The sequence below is a fragment of the Megascapheus bottae genome, chromosome 35, assembly GCF_031878675.1.
Source record: "Megascapheus bottae isolate mThoBot1 chromosome 35, mThoBot2.hap1, whole genome shotgun sequence".
Classification (NCBI taxonomy): Eukaryota; Metazoa; Chordata; class Mammalia; order Rodentia; family Geomyidae; genus Megascapheus; species Megascapheus bottae.
The window spans coordinates 479471-498925 of record NC_143543.1 but is presented as its reverse complement, the minus strand read 5'-3'; the positions used below and the strand labels follow the sequence as shown (position 1 = coordinate 498925).

At 62.9% G+C, this 19455-nt stretch overlaps 2 protein-coding genes across 3 annotated transcripts; both read left to right on the top strand.

Moving 5' to 3' along the window:
- The first annotated feature begins 1636 nt into the window (after nt 1-1636).
- On the top strand, nt 1637-6608 carry Hebp1 (heme binding protein 1). 2 transcript variants are annotated; one of them, XM_090324507.1, is made up of 5 exons: nt 1637-1768; nt 2632-2770; nt 4744-4924; nt 5823-5973; nt 6148-6608. In XM_090324507.1, exons 1-5 carry the CDS (start codon nt 1691-1693, stop codon nt 6280-6282), a joined length of 684 nt encoding a protein of 227 aa, XP_090180633.1. In that variant the 5' UTR covers nt 1637-1690; the 3' UTR covers nt 6283-6608. The 2 variants fall into 2 exon arrangements, with proteins under 2 accessions (XP_090180633.1, XP_090180634.1); XM_090324508.1 differs by having other exon boundaries at nt 1638-1768; nt 5823-6214.
- Nucleotides 6609-10868: 4260 nt separating this feature from the next.
- Nucleotides 10869-17185, top strand: LOC150042449 (G protein-coupled receptor family C group 5 member D-like). Its single transcript, XM_090324444.1, has 3 exons — nt 10869-11763; nt 14999-15066; nt 17141-17185. The coding sequence occupies exons 1-3, from the start codon at nt 10869-10871 to the stop codon at nt 17183-17185; spliced, it is 1008 nt and encodes a 335-aa protein (XP_090180570.1).
- Nucleotides 17186-19455: the final 2270 nt, after the last annotated feature.

Below are 19455 nucleotides of genomic sequence, written 5' to 3'. Positions count from 1 at the left end.
GGGGACGCGGAGGGATGGGAGGGGCCGAGGCGCGGGGGCGGGGCCAGGAGGGATGGAAGGGGCGGGGCCGAGCCGCCTAGAACGAGACCAGGAAGGATGGGCGGGGCCGAGGCGCGGGGGCGGGGCCAGGAGGGAGGGAAGGGGCGGGGCCGAGCCGCCTAGAGCGAGACCAGGAAGGATGGGCGGGGCCGAGGCGCAGGGGCGGGGCCAGGAGGGATGGAAGGGGCGGGGCCGGGCCGCGTAGAGGAAGACCAGGAAGGATGGGCGGGGCCGAGGCGCAGGGGCGGGGCCAGGAGGGATGGAAGGGGCGGGGCCGGGCCGCGTAGAGGAAGACCAGGAAGGATGGGCGGGGCCGAGGCGCAGGGGCGGGGCCAGGAGGGATGGAAGGGGCGGGGCCGAGCCGCGTAGAGCGAGACCAGGAAGGATGGGCGGGGCCGAGGCGCGGGGGCGGAGCCAGGAGGGGCGGGCGGGGCGGGGCCGAGGTGCCTAGAGCGAGACCAGGAAGGATGGGCGGGGCCGAGGCGCGGGGGCGGAGCCAGGAGGGATGGAAGGGGCGGGGCCGAGCCGCCTAGAGGAAGACCAGGAAGGATGGGCGGGGCCGAGGCCTCGGGGCGGGGCCCGGAGGGAGGGAAGGGGCGGGGCCGAGGTGCCTGGGGAGGGACTTAGGGGCGTGGCCGAGCCCTGACGGGCAGGGCCGAGCGTCATTGGGCGGAGCTGAGCCTCCCGGGGCGTGGCGTGGGGCGGGGTCGAGCCTCGCGGGGCGGGGCCGGCGCGGCTGAGGCCCGCGCGGGGCGGGGCCTGGGGGCGTGTCCGGGGGCGGGGCCCGAGGAGAGGCCGCCCTGGAGCCGGCGTGGTGGGGGCTCCGCAGCCCCGGCTCTTCTCTTCATCCTCTTCGGCTCTGGTGCCAGCGCCGGGGCCTGGACTCGGGGCCTGCGCCTCACTCGCCGGCTCCTGGCCGGTCTGCAGGCCCCTGCTCAGCCAGCCCTCCTGGTTTCTGGAGGGCTCCAGGAGAGCTGCCGCGGGCGGGCTGAGGCCCCGCACCCCTGGGCTCTCCTGCCCCACCAGCTCCCGGGGAGGTCCCCGTCCACACGAGACGCTGAGAGGCCCGGAGCTGGGTTTTCCAGGAAGACCACCGGCCTGGAGACGCCTGGGCCGCGCCAGGGCCCGGCTGGCCGGGACCCCGGGGGCCGAGGCTGCGCTCCTGGGAGCCAGGCCGGGTCGGCCTTGCTCGGCGGCCCGACGCCTTGGTATTTCCATCCTGGAGCTTCAGCACGCACGCCCGGGCGGCACCTTACCACTTGGCCGCGGCCCGCGCGGCGAGGAGCCGGTCCCACGCTGCGCCCCGTTAGGCCCGCCCTCGGTGGGCGGAGCCTGCGCGGCCCCGCCCCCGCCGCCCAGCGCTTCCGCCTCGGAACTCTCTCTTCGGTGAGCGGAGCTTGCCGAGGCCCCGCCCCGCTCCCCAGACGCTTCCGCCGCTGCCGCCTCCCCAGGGACTCGCCGGTGGGCGTGGCCTGCGGCGGCCCCGCCCCGCCCGCCTCTCCGAGCCTCTCCGGAGAGAGGAACCCGGAGGCCCCGCCCCGGCCCCGCCCCGCGGGGCGTGGTCTCCGAGGCGGGCGTCCTTCCCAGCCCCCGGGGCGGCGCCGACGCCTGCGGACCGCACCGCGCTGCCTGCGCCCGCGCCCGCCGCGACATGTTGGGCCTCATCCGGAACTCGCTGTTCGGGAGCGTGGAGACGTGGCCGTGGCAGGTCCTGAGCACGGGCAGCAAGGTAGGCCCGCGAGGGGCCGCGGGGTGAACCCCGAAACGCGCGCCCGCCTCCCGCCTGGACCTGGCGGCTCGGAGGGGGCCCAGGGCCGGCGGGATGGAGGGGGTGGGGCCCTGCATTCGCCCGGTTATGCGGGTCACATGGTCACGCAGGTGGTCACCCCGGCCTGGGGTGCGGGGCAGGGGCGACCACCAGGGCCCCGAAGAGCCTGCGGTTCCCTCCACCCCGGCCGGCCCCCACCCCGGCCCTGCTGGAGCCGACCCCGGCCTGGTGCTGGAGCTGACCCCGGCCCTGCTGGAGGTGACCCCGGCCTGGTGCTGGAGCCGACCCCGGCCCTGCTGGAGCTGACCCCGGGCCGTGCTGCAGGCCACTGCTAAAGGTCAGGGTCCTGCTCCTGGTCACCTGATGTGGCGCTGGGGAGCACTGACCCGTTGACTTGGGAAACCATTTTCTCACGATGCACACTCACCCAGTGAGGAAATACTCTCTTCCTGCAAAGCAAGCCAGCAACGCTTTAGGCTGAACACTTGAGATGCTCACTGGATCTCTCCCCACGCCTTAAACACTGACCCTGGGGGGAGCTGGACCCAGTGTGAGAAGCCTGTTGGTGGTTCCTCTCTGCCCTGCCCACTCTGCCCTCCCCTGTCCCTGAGCCACGAAGGAGGCCTGAGGTGTGAATGCCCAGGCCCGCAGGCACTGTTCATCTGCCAGGAGACCCACTAAACTCTGACCAGAGACTCGGCTGCAATCTGGGCCTCCAGCCCTGCCCTGTCCCCTGCACTGCCCCCACACACTCGGGGCAGGGAGAGAGCCTGGCAGCAGGCTCGCCTCACGCCCTGTCTCCCTCGGCCTATCCCTGTCTCCAGGAGGAGCTGTCCTACGAGGAAAGAGCCTGCGAAGGCGGGAAGTTTGCCACCGTGGAGGTGACGGACAAGCCCGTGGATGAGGCGCTGAGGGAGGCCATGCCCAAAGTCATGAAGTATGTGGGCGGCTCCAATGACCGGGGTAAGTAGGGGGGGGACCAGGGCCCAGCTCTGCCCCACCTCACAGCAAGACAGCTGGGACACCCCGTCCCTGAATCCCACCTCCTTCCCACACCCCATCCATGACACCCCAGGGCAGCCGTTCCGCACTGGGGGCTCCCCGACCTGTCTCTGCCCCCAGGGCTCCCCCAGAGGAGCTGAGCCTGGGTCTCTCAGCTCCCGTCCACCATCACCAGGTTGCCTCAGCTTCCTCCAGGCCTGAGGCTTCCTGAGTGAAGAGGGCAGCCACGCCAAGCTCCATTCCCGGCCTTCCCAGCCTTTGCAGCTCCCCAGGGCATGGAGCTTGCTAGGAGGGTGCTCTGCCGCTGAGCCACCCCTCCAGGTTGCCTGTGGCTTGTGTCACCAGGCCTAGCCTGAGCAGAGGAGGCACGGTGGACTTTGCTGCTTGGTCTAGAACCCCCATCCCCCACCCATCTCAGCCACAGCCCCAGTAGTAGGAGGTGCTCTGTGCGTGCCGTGGTTCCCAGCTAACGGGGAGGAGAAGCGGGCTCTTAGCTTTTCTTCTGGGTCTCAGACAGTTCTTAGCTTCCGAGGCAGCTGGGGCCACAGGCATGAGCCGCCTGTGTCCAGCCCGAGCTGACCGCCCACTGTAGTTTTGGAGCAACAGGTCAGGTTTCTGAGCACGAGCCCAGACCTAAGTGAGCAGAGGCGAGGTGTAGGGGGGAGGCTCCTGGTAGGAGATGTGGGGTGGGGCCAGCCATTATCTTCTGGGAGCAGCCAGAGCTGGGCTGCGGCCCCTGTGAGGTCTGGCAGGGAGCCAGGACATGCTTCCAGGGAAACGGAGTTGGAGGCGTGGTTCAGCTGGTAGAGTGCCAGCTTTGCTATCGCTGGTTCCTTCTGTGTAGGAGCACAACAGGGGTTTGCGTAAGTCCCAACTGTCGATATTTGTAGCTGTTTATTTATTTGGCGGGGCCTGAGGTCTGTCCCTGAGCCTCTTTGTGCTCAAGGCAAGTGCTCTACCACTTGAGCCATGGCACCGCTTCCAGCTTGTTCTGAGTAGTTTATTGGAGGTAAGACTCTCATGGACTTTCCGTCCCAGGCTGGCTTTTGAAGTATCTGAAATGTTTGTGGTTATTTATTTATTTATTTATTTGGGGGCCTTGGGGCTTGAACTCTGGGCCTGGGCACTGTCCCTGAGCTCTTTAGCTCAAGGCTACCGCCCTCCCCTTGAGCCACAATTCCAATTCCCATTTTCTTTTTTTCTTTTTCTTTTTTTGCCAGTCCTGGGCTTGAGCTCAGGGCCTGAGCACTGTCCTTGGACTTTCTCAAGGCTAGAGCTCTACCACTTGAGCCTCAGCACCACTTATGGCTTTTTTCTATGTATGTGGTACCAAGGAATCGAACCCAGGTCTTCATGCATGCGAGGCAAGCACTCTACCACTAGGCCAAACTCCCGGCCCCCACTTCCTGTTTTCTGATGGGTAAATGGAGATAAGAGTCTCACATTCTTTTGTGCCCAGCTGGCTTTGAACCCCGATCCTCAGATCTCCTGAGTTAGCTAGGGTGACAGGTGTGAGCCACCGCTCCAGACTTACTTGTGATTAATTTTAAAATATATATGTATACTGCCCTGGGGAAGGGAGGGCGTCCTGGTGAGGCAAGCCTGTCCTCAAGCAGCTGAGGAGGTGGAGATTGGAATTGTGTTCAAGGCCGGTCAGGGCAGAAAGTTGGAGAGACCAACAAGCCCAGGGGGTGAGGTGTGGCATGTGTGAGTGGCGAGGGAAGGTAGGTGTCAGAGAGGAGGCCCTGGCTGATACGTAACTGTAGCAGCCAAAGGGCTGGGTGTGACTGGAGCTTCAGAGCCCTTGCCTGCCTTGCAGCAAGCTCAAGGCCCTGAGTTCAAACCCCAGCGCTGCTGTGGCTTAAAAGCAGGGTGGTAGAATGAAGAGGAGTGTGCAGCCACCTGAAGGCACCTCCCTCCCCGTCTGTCCTCAGGGATCGGGATGGGAATGACGGTTCCCATCTCCTTTGCCGTCTTCCCCGAGGACAACGGGTCCCTACAGAAGAGACTGAAGGTCTGGTTCCGGATTCCCAACCAGTTCCAGAACGACCCGCCAGCCCCCAGCGACCAGAGCGTGAGGATTGAGGAGAGAGGGGGCATCACCATCTACTCCACGTACGGACGTGACTCTGGGGGCTGGGCGGGGGGGGGGGCGGGGGAGCGGCACAGGTGGCCCCGCCTGTCATCCTGGCTCCTCAGGAGGCTGAGAGCTGAGGATGGAGGTTCAATTCCAGCCCGGGCAGGAAAATCCAGGAGTCTCTGATCTCCAGTGAACCACCAGAAAACCAGACGTGGAGCTGTGGTTCAAGTGGTTGAGCGCCAGCCTGGAGGGAAAGAAGCTCAGGGATGGCGCCCAGGCCACAAGGACAAGCCTCACTATACACAGACACACCCGACTAGTTGAAGGAAGCAAGGGGGTCCTTCCAGTCATCTCTTCAGGGCCCGCCCGGTGTCCCCTGGCCCGGCGTCCACGCACCCGGCTGTAGAAAGCAGGTTTTAACCTGGCACATGATTAGTTTTTCTTCGGCCGGCCACTGGGGGTCACCGCACGCCCGAGTGTGACTGAGAGCAGAGGCCCAACGTGTGCTCAGGTGCTAAGGCTCACGCCGCCCGCCAGCCAGCCAGCTCCCCGCCCCGCCAGGCAGGCGTCCCTGGCAGCCCGTCCTCCTTCCCATTCTGCCAAGGCCTGGAAGGGGCCTTCAATGGATGACCGGGCTCCGCTGTATGTAAAGGCTTTGGGCCTTTACATAACTAAAGAAGCTCACACAGCCCAGCTCGATCCCGTGGCCTCCTGGAGCCCGAGCTTGGTGCTGTTGGCTACACTACCCCCTGCCCCTTCCCTGCAGGGCCCAGGGTGGCCCTGGGGAACAGCCAGGCTTGAGTGAGAACCCCGCTGGGACCCTGAGTTCAAGGTCCAGCATGGCACAAGAGAATAACACGCTCCATTTAGGAAGGAGTGACTGGTGGCCGCTGGCCTGGCCCCAGCTCACACCCCTTCCTCCTGTGTCCCCAGGCAATTTGGTGGCTACGCCAAGGAAGCTGACTACGTGGCCCGCGCTGGCCAGCTGCGGGCTGCCCTGGAGGGCCAGGCCACGTGCCAGGGAGACCTGTACTTCTGTGCCGGCTACGACCCACCCATGAAACCCTACGGCCGCCGAAATGAGGTGTGGCTGCTGAGGACCTGAGGCCCCGGGGACCTCTGGCCTGGACCTCCGTGACCCCCACCCCCTCCTCACCGTGGACCTCCCTGACCCCCAACTTCCACTGGGGACCTCTGACCCTCCCCCAGCCCCACTCAGGGTCGGCGGGCTGAGACACCCCCACTCTGTTCCCTTCAGAGCTGGCCCTGTGTTTCTCTGGGCTGGAAATGGTGGAGGCCCTGTGGACGGCGTTCTCGCCGGTGTGGACGGCCCTGGGGCAGAGCCGGGCATGCCAGCAGCATTCTCCCGCCCATCTGGGTTACTCAGAGCTGATTTTTTTTTTTCTCCTTTCCTAATTACTAGGTGGTATTTGTTGTGTGAGTGTGCTGGGCCTGGGGCTTGAACTCGGGGCCTGGGCGCCGTCCCTGAGGTTTCTGGGTTTTTTTTTTTGCTCCAGGCTGGTGCTCTACCACTTGAGCCACAGCCCCACGCCCAGCTTTTTGGTGGCTCATTGGAGCTGAGTCTCACCGGCTTTCCTGCCAGGGTTTCTTGGGTGGATTGTGTCAATGGTCATGAAGCGTGATTTGTGCGCGGCCATCACTGTGGGACTTCATGAAATTGAAATCATTGTCTAGAAATAAAAGCCTGTGCCTCCAACAGACTTGATTTCCCCAGGCGTGAGGACTTGGGGACCACGTGTCTAAGAGCCGGCCGGGTGGATTCCACACCAGTCCCTGTCAGGGGTCTGGCGGCCGTCCACCAGAAAGCCCCAGGCAGGCCTGGCTCGGAGGCGGCTGGGCCCGTGGCGGTCTGGAGCAGCATGTCCCAGGAGGCTTTCCTCAGGGTCCAGTGTCCTCGTGGGATGGAGCAGGGTGGGGGTTGCGGGACCACGGCCCCCTTCCCTTCCCGCTGTGGCAGGTGGGGCTCAGCAGCCGTGGCTTGTTGAAGGAAGAGTCTGGGGTTTACACCCGGCTTCTCTGCTCCTGAGTCAAGTGGCTTTGATCAAGAGTGCCGTCATTAAAGCAGGCCGCGGCCATGGGTGTGTGTTGGTTGAATGTCATGAATTTGACCTTTGAATTCATTATTCTGAGTGGCTCTGGGCTTTTCCCGGAGACCATCGAATGCTGTTTGTGTGGTGGTGATTACGGGGCTTGAACTCAGAGCTTGGGCTGTGGTCCTCGCATTTCATGGAGCACAAAAACTCAGGGACAGTGCCCAGGCCCTGAGTTCGAGTCCTAGGACTGGCACAAAGTAAAAATGGAGAGGCATGGAAAGGCGTCTCCTGAATCGGGGTGCGTGGGAAGGCTGGCGGGAAGGTGACAGGGCTTTGGCCCTTTCTGGAATCATTTGTGGGAACACTGTTCTCACCCCTGACCCCCAAACCTCCCTGTTTAGCCCAAAGCCAGCATCCGCACCCACCCCGGAGGCGCCAAGCCTCCTGACACTGGAGCTGCGGCTTCCTGGCCCTTCGCTGGTCTCTGCGGCCTGGGGTCTAAACCGGGGTTTCCACCTTCTGTGGAAACCACGTGTGGTGTCCTATGCCCCCACGCCAGCCCCCCGCCCCGGGCGCTGCTTCCTGGACGCAGATGGCACGCCGAGGAATTCGCCAGGGCTTCCCGACCGTTTCATCTCCCTCCCTAATGAACCCGCTGTACTCCATGCAGTTTTGATTCATCAAAGCAGTCTCCAAGCTGTTTGTCCTGGCGCTGTGGAAGAGGAGGGGGTGGGGGGTGAGTCACGGGTGTTTGTCTGCAGGGAGGGGGCTCAGGCCTCCAGAAGACGGGGTGAATTCTATCACCCCGACTTTACAATAGTGATAATTAATACCTGAGCCCAGGCCCTTTTATCTCAGGGGCTCAGAGGCTTGGGAGTTATTAGCTGGTTAACTCGCCCGCCTCAAGCCACCACAAGGTCAGAAGGTGAAGGGCGAGGCGGGGACTGGCCCCGGGCTGGGGCGAGGGCCATCCTGCCCATCCCGTGGGAGAAAGAATTCCACCACGCTAGGCTGTGTGTGTGTGCAAGACCGGGACTCGAACTCACCATCTGAGGCTTCCTTTCCCTCTCTGGCTGGCGCTCTACCCGCTGGGCCTTTGATCCCGAGGAACTTCCCGTCACCAAACCATTCACCCGACACACGTCCGACACGCGCCCCACACGGGGCCTGGCGCTGCGACACTCACGGAGAATGTGAGACAGGCGCCAGCCGCTCACGCCTGCCGTCCCAGCCACTCGGGGCATCTGAGGATCGCGGTTCAAAACCAGGCCAGGCAGGAAAGGCCATAAGACTCTCATCTCCAGGACACTACCACAGGAGCCAGAAGTGGAGGTTGGCTCAAGTACCAGAGCGTTAGCCTTGGGCAAAAGAAGCTCAGAGACAGTGCCTGAGGCCTGCGTTCAAGCCCCAGACCCGCGCACACGCACACACACACAGTGGAATCCGACCTGTAACCTGTACATATAACCAAAGAGATGAGACCCAAGCTCCTGAAATAAGTGAATAAACCTTTTCCATTATTGCCCATTTCTACTCATTATTTATTACTGAATGCCACTGGTAGATTAAATAGCCTGAACAGAAAACTAGGATTTCACCAGGCACCCATGGTTCAGGCCTGTCCTCCCAGCTCCTCAGGAGGCTGAGATCTGAGGATCAAGGTTCAAAGCCAGCCTGGGCAGGAAAGTCCATGAGACTCCAATCTCCAAAGAAACACCAGAAAACCAGACGTGGCACTCAAGGTGGTAGAGCAGAAAATTCTGTGAGACTCATCCCGCTAAACGACCAAAAACACCAGAAGTCCAGGTGGACGCAAGCGGTAGAGCACCAGCCTTGAGAAAAAGAGCTCAGGGACGGCGCTCAGGCCCTGAGTTCAAGACCCACAACCAGCAAAAAAGAAAAAAAGGAATGAAGGAAAAGAAGAAGGAAAAGGGGAGGAGGAAGAAGAGGAAGAGGAGCTGCTGGTCATTCAAAGAACCGAGGAAGGAAGGTCTGGGGAGGGGGTACACAGCTGCCTCGGGCTGGCCGGAGCCTTCCTCTGGGGACGAGGAAGACAGCCTGGGTCGTCCAGCGCTGGGATTCCCGTCCAGACGCCCCGAGGAAGGAGATTGGCAGAACAGGGACTTCAGGTCCCACGTTTGGTGAGAGCAGCTCTTGCCCCGGGCTCCGCAGAGCCCAGCCTACTTTGATGGACGGCGTCCTGGTGAATCTTAGGGTTCAGATGGAGGAAGTCTCTGGAAATGGTGTGTGTGCATGAGTGGGCACGTGAGTGTGTGTGTGTGTGCACGCCAGTCCTCCAGCCAGAACTCGGGGTCTGGGCGCTGTCCCTCAGCTTTTGACTCCACCACTTGAGCCACGGCACCACTTCTGGCTTTTTCTGAGTGTCTGGTACTGAGGACTGGAATCCAGGGCTTCGTGCACGCTGGGCGAGCATTCTACCACTAGGCCACACTCCCAGCCCTTGAAAGGACATTTTTAGAGCGTAGGTCAGCAGGAAGACACGTCCCGGGCGCCTCTCGTAGCTTGAATTGGAGTAAGTGGGTGTAGACACACACACGAGTTCACACTCAGGCACGCACACCCCAGCCCACACCCCTCCAAAATCCCGGGAGTCCAAGGTGCCTGGTGACAAACCCTGAATTCCCCAAAGACCTGGGGTGGCGAGGCGTGTCCCTGCCCTTCCAGTGGCTTTTATAGGCCAGGCCGGGCCTGGGTGAGGCGCCCCGCTCCCGCCCATTTGGGGAGAGATTAAAGAAGGGGCAGCTGTGGGCTCGTAGCTCACTTGAAGTTAGCACCCCACGGCCCTCGCAGCCTCCACCTCCAGTGGACTCAGGTGAGTGGGGACGCAGGCCAAGCGGGGGTCACGGCCCCCCCACGGCTCTGCACGCTGGTTTAGGGGGACCGGGGCGGAGGGCAGCTGGGGATGGATTGCAGGACTGCTTTCCCAGTCGGGTGGAGACCTGGATTTCAGTGCCCACCCCCTGAAAAGCCATTTGAAGGCAGGACCCATTTTGTACAATTCTTGGATGGCCGGTGGCGGGTTTTTAAGGTGGCAATGGGTTGACCGGCATGGAGTTACAAGAAGAAGCAGTCGTTAAGATGATGGGGGCTGAGGCTGGGGGCGGCAGGGGGCGTAGCCAGGCTGGCTGGACTTCGGGCTGTAGCTGCCCAGGTGGGTTTGCCCAGCCCGGGGTCCATTAGCTGCTAGAATCCCACTGGCGTGCAAGCCTCCTGCGTTCACAATGCTGTGCATTTGCCTTCAGAGGAGGGAGTCAGATGGGAAAACGGGTGAACTTCCAGCCCCGTCTTTCCTCACCTGGGAGGTGTGCTGAAGCGGCTCTGGAGGCTGAGGCCGGCGCCCTTGCCGCCTTTGCTGACTCTGGTCATCAATTTGGGGTCACCTCTGATATCATTTTCCCTCTCTGCACGCCACAGTTATGCGTCTCTGGTTTTTCAGCCCCCTAAGCAAGCTTGGTGCTTAAACCGGCATCAGACAGAGCTGGGCACCAGTGACTCCCCCGTCACCCCAGCTCCTCAGGAGCCTGAGATCTGAGGATCTCGGTTCAAAGCCAGCCTGGGCAGGAAAGTCCAGGAGACTCTTGGCTCCAAGGAACCACTAGAAAACCAGACGTGCAGCTGTGGCTCAAGGGGTAGGGCGCCAGCCTGGAGGGAAAGAAGCTCAGGGAGACAGTGCCCAGGCCCTGAGTTCAAGACCCAGGACTGGCACCAAAGAAGCATCCACTGCTGAACAAGGCATAGCTTGATTTCTCCAGTGTCTGGGGACAGCCAGGACGTCTCCACCCCGGACGAGACGTGCGCTGCCGCCCGGCCTCTCCCCGTGCCGGGGCCTGGATGGCACCCGCGGGGCCTCACCCCACCCTTCTGTTTTCTGCAGGGAACAAACGCGCCCCGCCCGCCGGTCGCCATGTTCGAGGACTGCGTGAAGTCCGCCGAGGACCACTACCCATTCTGCGAGGACGAGGGGCCGTGGACCGTGGTCCTGGAGTCCCTGGCAGGCATCGGCGTCGTGGTGACCGCCCTGCTCCTCGTGGCCGCCGTGGTGGCGCTGCGGCGCGTGCAGGACTGCGGCTGCCCGAGCGTGCGCCCCACCCAGCTTCTCTTCCTGCTGGCCGTGCTGGGTCTCTTCGGCCTGACCTTTGCCTTCGTGCTGCCCCTCAGCCCCCGCACCGCCGTCGTCCGCTTCCTCCTCTTCGGCGTCCTCTTCGCCCTCTGCTTCTCCTGCCTCCTGGCGCACGCCGTCAGCCTGCTGTGGCTGGCGTGCGGCGGCTGCCCGCTGGCCTGGCACACGGTGCTGGGCCTCGCCCTGGGGCTGAGCCTGCTGCAGGCGGTGGTGGCCGTGGAGTACGTGACCCTGATCACCACCCGGGGCCCCACCTTCGCCTGCCTGACGCCCGGCCAGCTCAACGCGGACTTCGTGGCGCTCCTGGCCTACGTGCTCCTGCTCCTGGTCCTCACGCTCGCCGTGGCCAAGGTGGCGTGCTGCAGGCCCCACGAGCGCGGCCGGCGCCCCGCGCTGCTCATCTTCGTGGCCGCGCTGGTGTCCCTGCTCATCTGGGTGACCTGGATCACCATGCTGACCTGGGGCAACCCCCGCCTGCAGCGCCAGCCGCAGTGGGACGACCCGACCGTGGGCATCGGCCTGCTCTCCAACGCCTGGGCCCTGCTGCTCATCTACGGCCTCCCCGAGCTCTGCCCGCTCCTCCGCGCCCGCTGCCCGCCCTGCCCGGCCCCGGCCCACGCCTGCCCGGCCCCCGTCTACCAGCGCGGCCTCCGCATGGACCACCAGGACCTGTCCAGAGGTAAGGCCCCAGGCCGGGGACCCGGGGGCTGACCCCAGGCGGGGGGCGCCCAGGGCAGGACGAGCCCCGGAGGCAGGGCGGGGGCTTCGGGGTTCAAGCTCAGAGCCCACGCCCGTCATCCCAGCTCCACTGAGGATGGTAGGAGAGCCCGGGAGACTGATCTCCAATGAACCATCCGAGAAACCAGAGTGGAAGCGGAGCTGTGGCTCCAGGGGTAGAGTGGGGAAAAACAAACAAACAAATAAAAAAGCTCCGAGATGGCACCCAGGCCCCGCAAGCAGGCCCCGGGACCAGCACGCGCACACACACACATGCACACGCACACACACGCACACGCACGCACACGCATACACACACGTACACGCACACGCACACGCACACGTGCCCACACAGAATGGAGGGTTTTATGACATACATGACGTTTTCCAAAATACAGAAGCCTTATGGAGAAAAGCCAAGAAAGAGATGAGTCAAAGGCCCTAAATAAATAAGACGTGACTCTTCGTTGCTCAAGCTGGCCCAAAAGGAAGAAGAAGGGGCACCTCCAATAAAAGGAGCTAGCCCAGCCCCAAATTAGGCTTGGCCCGCGCCGTCATCGGACATCAAAGCCCAGGCCAGGTGTCTTGGCTGGGCCGGTGCAGCACAAAAGCCAAATCTTTTTGAGTCTCCAAGCTAATTTAACCAAACGTCAGTGGAACCTGGCTTGCGAGTCTGACCTTGGAGGGAGATTGCTCTGCTTGGCAGGGGATTTACTGTGGAAAATCTCTCTCTCTCTCCCTCCCCCCCCCCCTCTCTCTCTTTCTCTCTCTCTGCCTCGCCTAAATCCCTAGAGGAAGCCGGGGTGTGGGGGGTGATGGGGGGCTGGAGACGAGCGTAGGAATCTCCAGGTCGGGCCGCGCCAACCTGACTCTCTTGCTGAGGAATAAGATGTCTTATTCATGGGTGGAGACTCCCCTCCCCCCCTCCTCCCCCCCCCTCCTCCCCCCCCAGCCTGTATCAAATAAGGGTCCATTTCGGTAATCTGGGAACGTGTCAGACCTCGCATCCCCACTTTCTGAAGCCTGGGCTCCGGGGCTCATAGCCCGGCATTGGATTCTTGTCTTGTTCAGGTCTGTAGCAGGCGGTGGCTTCCTCGCGTTTAGCACAGCTCTGTAATGACAATATTCCTTTACGGGTCCCCCCCCCCATCATTCTTTTCTCTTTAGAGTTTCTTTCTTTCATTTATTTAGTTAGTTATTTAATGTATGTGGTACTGAGGCATCGAACCCAGGTCTGCGTGCATGCTAGGCCAGCCCTCTACACCAGGCCCCCCGAGCTTTCCTTTTAAGTGAGCGCGTGTGCGCCCGCGTCGCGGGTCAGGTGAGGCTCTGTCTGGATAACGGCAGCCCCTGGAGATTCTCGGTTGAACTGATCGGGACCTGGCTGGGGGGTCCTGCCTGTGCGACGTGTTCCTAGCCCGCGGTGACGCTGGTCTGTCTTTCTGGAGGACCCGGGTGGCTGGCCGTTTGATTTTGCTGTTGGAAGTCGTAGAGAAATGAGCCCCGTGTGCCTTTCGTGACCCAAAACGTCCCCACGCCAGGCCCACTCGTCCACTGCCCCTCCCGAAATGTCACCCATGACCGGCCGCCCCCGCCTGGCACCTCAGCAAGCTGAGATCGGAGGATCACAGTTCCACGCCCCCCGGGCAGGAAAGTCCGTGAGATCTCCAGTGAACCGCCCAAACGCCAGACATGGAGCTGTGGTTCACTCGGTAGAACACCAGCCCTGAGGGAAAGAGCTCAGGGACAGCGTCCAGGCCCTGAGTTCAAGACCAGGACTGGCCATAGCAATCACAATAATGTACAGGGTTGCATCTGGCTAGCAAAATGTACAACTGGACAGGGAGGGGGTGGGCTGGACAGTGGTGGCCAGGGGGTGGCCAGCGAGAGGAGGCCCCGTCTGCCTGTCTGTCCCTCTGTCCCTCTGTCTGAGCTGACCACAGGGCATGCACACGCGAGGCGCCCTTTGATGCCCCTGGCCACAGAACGGCCTCATTCGCATGGGTTGGCGGGACCAGAGCCACTCAGAGTCACCCAGCAAAGTCCCATGTCCAGCAGACAATGTGACCACCCAGAGCCCCCTCCACCCTCCCCACCTCCCCAGCTAAACCCAGCGGAGCAGACTGTCCCACGGCCCAGGGGCTTCCAGTGAACAGGACACGCCACTGCCCTCAGGCCCGGGGATTAGTGAGCCTCATCTCCCTGGAGTGGTTTATGGACTTAATCCTAAGATATAAAGCATCTGCCCGGAGGAGATAAACGCCATCACTCCCCGCCACGGGGCAGCGGGGGACAAACACCCACACGGGTGTCCAGACGCCTCCCCGAGCCACTGGGCGCTGCTGTCCACCAGAACCTCCCGCCCAAAACGTAGACGCACAGAGGCCAGCCAGGGCCAGCTCCCCATCCATTCCCTACATTTGGTTTTCCTTCAGGCCCCTCGGCCTTACCAAAGAAACCCAAGGGGGGGTTGGAGGCATGGTTCAGGTGGTAGAGCGCCAGCCAGTGAGCCTAAGTGCCTGGGGGAGGGAGAGGGAGGAGGAGGAAGAGAGGGAGAAGGAAGGAAGGATGGATGGGAGCGGTGGGTGTCTGGGGATGCAGATGGATTTCCCTGGACTCGGACACCACCCGGCGCTCACGCCTCTGGAGAGGCCACCCGCTGTTCTGTGATTGAGTGGCAGTGAGATTCGAACCCAGGGCCTGACGCTTACCAGACAGACCCTGAGCAGCCCAGCCACTCCTCAGGCATCCGATGCGGTGTTTGTGAGCCAGTCAGACTGAGCGAGAGCCAGCACAGAGCCCTAGACGGCATGGAGCCGGCGGCAGAGCCAGCGGCCGGCACCGAACCCCAGCCAAGGGCCCTGGCTCTGAGGCTCAGCTCCGCTTCTCACAAACTCCATGCCAGACCCAGGCCCCAGCCCGTAGAGACCAGAGAGCCTGAAATGTGGGCATGGCTGGGTACAGTGCTTCCCGCCTGTCCGCCCAGCTGCGCAGGAGGCTGAGATCTGAGGATCGCGGTTCAAAGCCAGCCCGGGCAGGAAAGACCGGGAGACTCTCATCTCCAAGGAACCACCAGAAAACCAGACGTGGAGCTGTGACCCAAAGTGGTAGCGCGCCTGTCATAAGCAAACGTGCCCGGGGACGGCGCCCAGGCCCCTCCCCACTAACCCCAGCCTTCCTCCCCCTTTGGCTTGCAGCCCGAGACAGTGAAGGAGCCGAGGAGGATGTAGCCTTAACCCCCCCCGGCACCCCCCTTCCGCTGCAGGTAAACGCGCCCCAGCTCCAACCCCGTCCTGTGGTGCTTGAGAATCCCCCCTCAATCCCCGTGCCACGCGAGGCACCCCACGAGTCTCCGTCACTACGGAGGACGGCGCGTGTGTCCCCAGAGACGAGGTCCAGGGCCCGCGGGGGGCCGAGATCTGGGGATCGAGGTTCAAAGCCAGCCTGGGCAGGAGAGTCCGTGGGCCTCTGACCTCCGAGGTAGCACTAAAAAGAAGTGTGGCCGTGGCTCAGGTGGCAGAGCACCAACCTCGAGCACAAAAGCTGGAGAAGAGCAGCCAGGCCTGTGTTCAAGGTCCAGCCCGGCACACGCACACGCACATGCACACGCACACGCACACGGTAAAGGGCCTGGGCTCGCCTGGCGCGTGCTGGTCTCAGGAGGGCTGTTAGGAACCCCCTGCCTCATGTCCCCCGCCCCCCATTGCCTCTCCCTGTCCACACAGCCCCAGGCCCGAGCCCCACCAGTCCTGGACGCTGAGAGACATGGAGGAAACTGCTTTGAGCAAACAGAGAGGGCGGGAGGGCGTCAGGCAGCCGCGTGCCGCGTGGCGGGGACAGCGTGAGCTCGGGGCCCTGGGTGTCCTCTGCCGGGCTGGGCCGTCATCTCTCCCCAGTGACCTGGACGTGGGTGGGGCGGCAGGGGTGTTTACACAAGAGAGGGCTCCTCAGCCCCTCCATGTCCAGCAATGAGCAGCTGGAGAACCGTGACTTCAAAAAAAAAGAAGAAGCTTGGGCCGGGAGCGTGGCCGAGCGGTGGAGCGCTGGCCTGGCGGGCACAGAGACCCGGGTTCGATTCCTCCATTCCACATACACAGAAAAGGCCAGAAGAGGTGCTGAGGCTCAAGTGGTGGAGCTCCAGCCTTGAGAAAGGCCAAGGACAGTGCTCAGGCCCTGAGCTCAAGACCAGGACTGGCAAAGAAAGAAAGAAAGAAAGAAAGAAAGAAAGAAAGAAAGAAAGAAAGAAAGAAAGAAAGAAAGAAAGAAAGAAAGAAAGAAAGAAAGAGAGAAAGAGAGAGAGAAAGGAAGGAAGGAAGCAAGCAAGCAAGCGTGTTAATGAGGCGGCGGCCACGGGGACTCAGCCGTGTCTGAGGTTCCTTCATCTTTCCACACGTGTGCAGCAGTGACGCCCTTGTCCCTCCCTGCCCAGTGGGCCCTGTGATGTGTTCCCACACGTGTGACTATACAGGGCCCACGTGCACACGCGTGTCGTCAGTGTCTATCATAAGCTCTGACAGTTTCACCCCTTCCCAAACCCCAGCACTCAGCAGCCTTCCTGGAATCATCCCCACGCATCAACACAATCCTTTTCCTTCCTCCCGTCCCCTCTGACGGTCCCACAGACAGGGGGTGAGACAGACAGACAGACAGACGGACGGACAGACAGACAGACAGATGGGTGAGACAGACGGACAGACGGACGGACGGATGGACAGATAGACAGACGGGTGAGACAGGCAGACAGATAGACGGACGGACAGACAGACAGACAGATGGGTGAGACAGACGGACGGATGGACAGATAGACAGATGGGTGAGACAGGCAGACAGATAGACGGACGGATGGATGGACAGACAGACAGACAGGGGTAAGACAGACAGACAGATGGAAGGACAGATGGATGGACAGACAGACGGGTGAGACAGACAGACAGACAGGGGTAAGACAGACCGACAGACGGACGGACGGATGGATGGACAGACAGACAGATGGGTGAGACAGACAGACAAATGGACGGACGGATGGACAGACAGACAGACAGACAGACAGAGAGAGAGGGGTGAGACAGACAGATGGACAAACAGACAGGTGAGACAGACAGACAGATAGATGGATGGACAGATGGACAGACAGACAGATGGACAAACAGACAGATGGACAAACAGACAGACAGGTGAGACAGACAGATGGACGGACAGACAGACAGATGGGGGGTGAGATAGACAGACAGACAGACAATGGAAGAAAGAGACACACAGAGAGGGGGGGGCACGCAGAGCCGGGGGGGGCGTGGGTCGGCGGCCGGCTGACCTGTGTGTGGTTTGTGTCTCCCCCGTAGACTGCTGAGCCCGCGCAGGGCCTGCTCCTGCCCGGGCCGTGCTGAGCCCGGGGGCGGACGCGGCCGTGTGAGCTGACCACCGCCCCAGCGGACCCCGACGGCGTGGCCCCCTCGCCAGCGGCCCCTCCGGACCCCGGCCTCCCCACCCAGACCCCACAGCGGTCACCCTGATTACAAGCCCACTGGCCCTCGCCCCGCTCCGTGTCGTTCTTCCCCGCAGCGGTGGGGGGACCGTCGGGGGACGTCCGTGGGTCCCCAGCCTGGCGACGCAGCCCTGGCTGCCCACGGGCGGTTGTGTGACTGGGTCCTCGTGAATGGACCCTCCCCTAGTTGGTTTTAACCCGCGCTGGAAATGTGCGTGTGACAAATGTGCGCTTGAGGGTGGAGGTTCAAAGCCAGCCCGGGCAGGAACGTCGCGAGACTGATCTCCAGGGGGTTCCAGGGCCTGGGAAGAGGGGAACCCAAAGAAGGGAAGCCAGTCCATCCCCCGCCGAGCCCACGGCCACCCAGGGGACGGGAGAGAGGGGTGGCGCTCTACCACCTGAGCCACAGCTCCACTTCCAGTTTCCTGCTGGTTCATTGGAGACCAGAGTCTCCCACTTTCCTTCCCCGGGCTGGCTTTGAACCGCCATCCTCAGCTCTCAGCCTCCTGAGCAGCTGGGGGGACAGGGCGGGAGCTGTGGGCAGAGGGAGGAAGCCTTACCAGATCAGAGAAGGAAGCAGGGAGGAAGGAGAAGCCGGGAGGAGGGGTGGGGAGGAAGGAGAAGCCGGGAGGAGGGGGGGGCAGTTGCCAGCCATTGGGGTACCCCCAGAAATGAGGGAGAGAGACCCAGAGCTTTGGGTTTCCAGGCACTGAGGCATGGGGGGCCCCACACCTCGCACACCCAGAAAAAGCTCCGGGGCGGCCCAGGGTCCCCGGCTCAAGGCTGGGGTTTTACCGCCATCCGGCGGCCCACGCGGGGCACAGCAGCCCAGAGGCTGGGGAGGTCTGAGCTCCGGGGAGGAAGGAAGCCCTGTTCCCCGCAGGCCCACACCCTCCACCAGCTCCGCTCCAGAGGCCAACATGGCAGGGGACGGGGGTGAGACCCCAGCTTAACCAACAGAGAGCAGGGCACGGTGGCAGCACGCGCACACACACGCATGCACACACACACACACACGCACAGGCATGCACACGCACACAGGCACACACACACACGCACACACACACACACGCACACATGTGGCCCGTCCACACCGCCATCTGAAGGCCAGCCATGCATGGAGGCCGCCACAACTTTATTGCAAATCTGAAGGACGTGGCACCCAAGCCCTGGGGCCGGATGGAGGGGCCGGGCCCAGGGCCTCTCCCAGCTGGACTTCTGGGCTGAGGCACAGCCAGGCCAGGCTAGCCCTGCAGGCACTTCTGCTCTGGGTCAGGAGTCCTCCGGAACCCATCCGAGCCACGGCAGCCCTCGGCGCCGTCCACCCCGGGCCCGCCGCCTTCAGTCACCGGTGAAAGGGCAGCTGGCCGGCCTCGTCCCCAAGTGCCACCGTCGTGACACCTCGGGCCAGCGGTGGCTGGGCCGTCCCCACCCTCAGAGAACTCGGGGCTCGGCCGGCCCTGGACTCAGCGGTCGTCCTTCCGGCCGTCGTAGCCGTCGTAGGGGCTGGCCCAGGCCTGCGCCCGGGGGATGGAGAGCTCCTGGGCCGGCTCCCGGTCCTGGGAAGGAAGAGACGGCCTGGTTCATCCTGCCCGGCCGCCCTCTGCGGGGTCCATTTAGCCGCTGCCCAGCTGGCCACCCCCGGGAGCCCACCTGCAGCTGGAAGTGCGTGGAATACGGGGAATGCCGTATGGCGCCGTCGGGCTCCTCCAGACCTGCAGGGGGAGAAGAGAAGCATGGGGCCCCGGCCCCCGCCCGGCCACTCCCGGCACCCTAGTCTAGGGACAAACTCATTTTCTTGCAGGAGATACGGCCCTCGGGGCAAGCCCTGAGGAATGAATGAATGCGTGCACACATGAATGAATGACAGCCCGTGGTGCAGACGCCTCTCCGAGGGCCACTTCAAGGGTGCACGGGAGAAGCCGGCAGGGCTGCTGTCACCCCACCTGTCTGGGAGGGTGTGAGGGGGATCACAGTCCAGGCCCACAGGGCCGGCACTCACCCGAGGGGGTGACAGGGCAGGTGGTGAGGACGGGGGGCCAAGGACCGGGGTGGGTGAGACAGTCACCAGAGCCTGGCATCAAGTGTTGCGGTGCGTTGTGCCTGCCTGTGTGTGTGTGTGTGTGTGTGTGAGTCCTGGGTCTTGAACCTCAGGGCCTGGACGCTGTCCCA

What these genes read in the sequence shown, in the direction of transcription:
- Hebp1 (XM_090324507.1), top strand. Translation starts at nt 1,691, where the DNA reads ATGTTGGGCCTCATCCGGAACTCGCTGTTCGGGAGCGTGGAGACGTGG. An exon ending in TCCTGAGCACGGGCAGCAAG is followed by an intron (nt 1,769 to 2,631) that starts GTAGGCCCGCGA and finishes CCCTGTCTCCAG; the next exon opens with GAGGAGCTGTCCTACGAGGA. An exon ending in GGCATCACCATCTACTCCAC is followed by an intron (nt 4,925 to 5,822) that starts GTACGGACGTGA and finishes CTGTGTCCCCAG; the next exon opens with GCAATTTGGTGGCTACGCCA.
- LOC150042449 (XM_090324444.1), top strand. Translation starts at nt 10,869, where the DNA reads ATGTTCGAGGACTGCGTGAAGTCCGCCGAGGACCACTACCCATTCTGC. An exon ending in CCACCAGGACCTGTCCAGAG is followed by an intron (nt 11,764 to 14,998) that starts GTAAGGCCCCAG and finishes TTTGGCTTGCAG; the next exon opens with CCCGAGACAGTGAAGGAGCC. An exon ending in GCACCCCCCTTCCGCTGCAG is followed by an intron (nt 15,067 to 17,140) that starts GTAAACGCGCCC and finishes TCTCCCCCGTAG; the next exon opens with ACTGCTGAGCCCGCGCAGGG.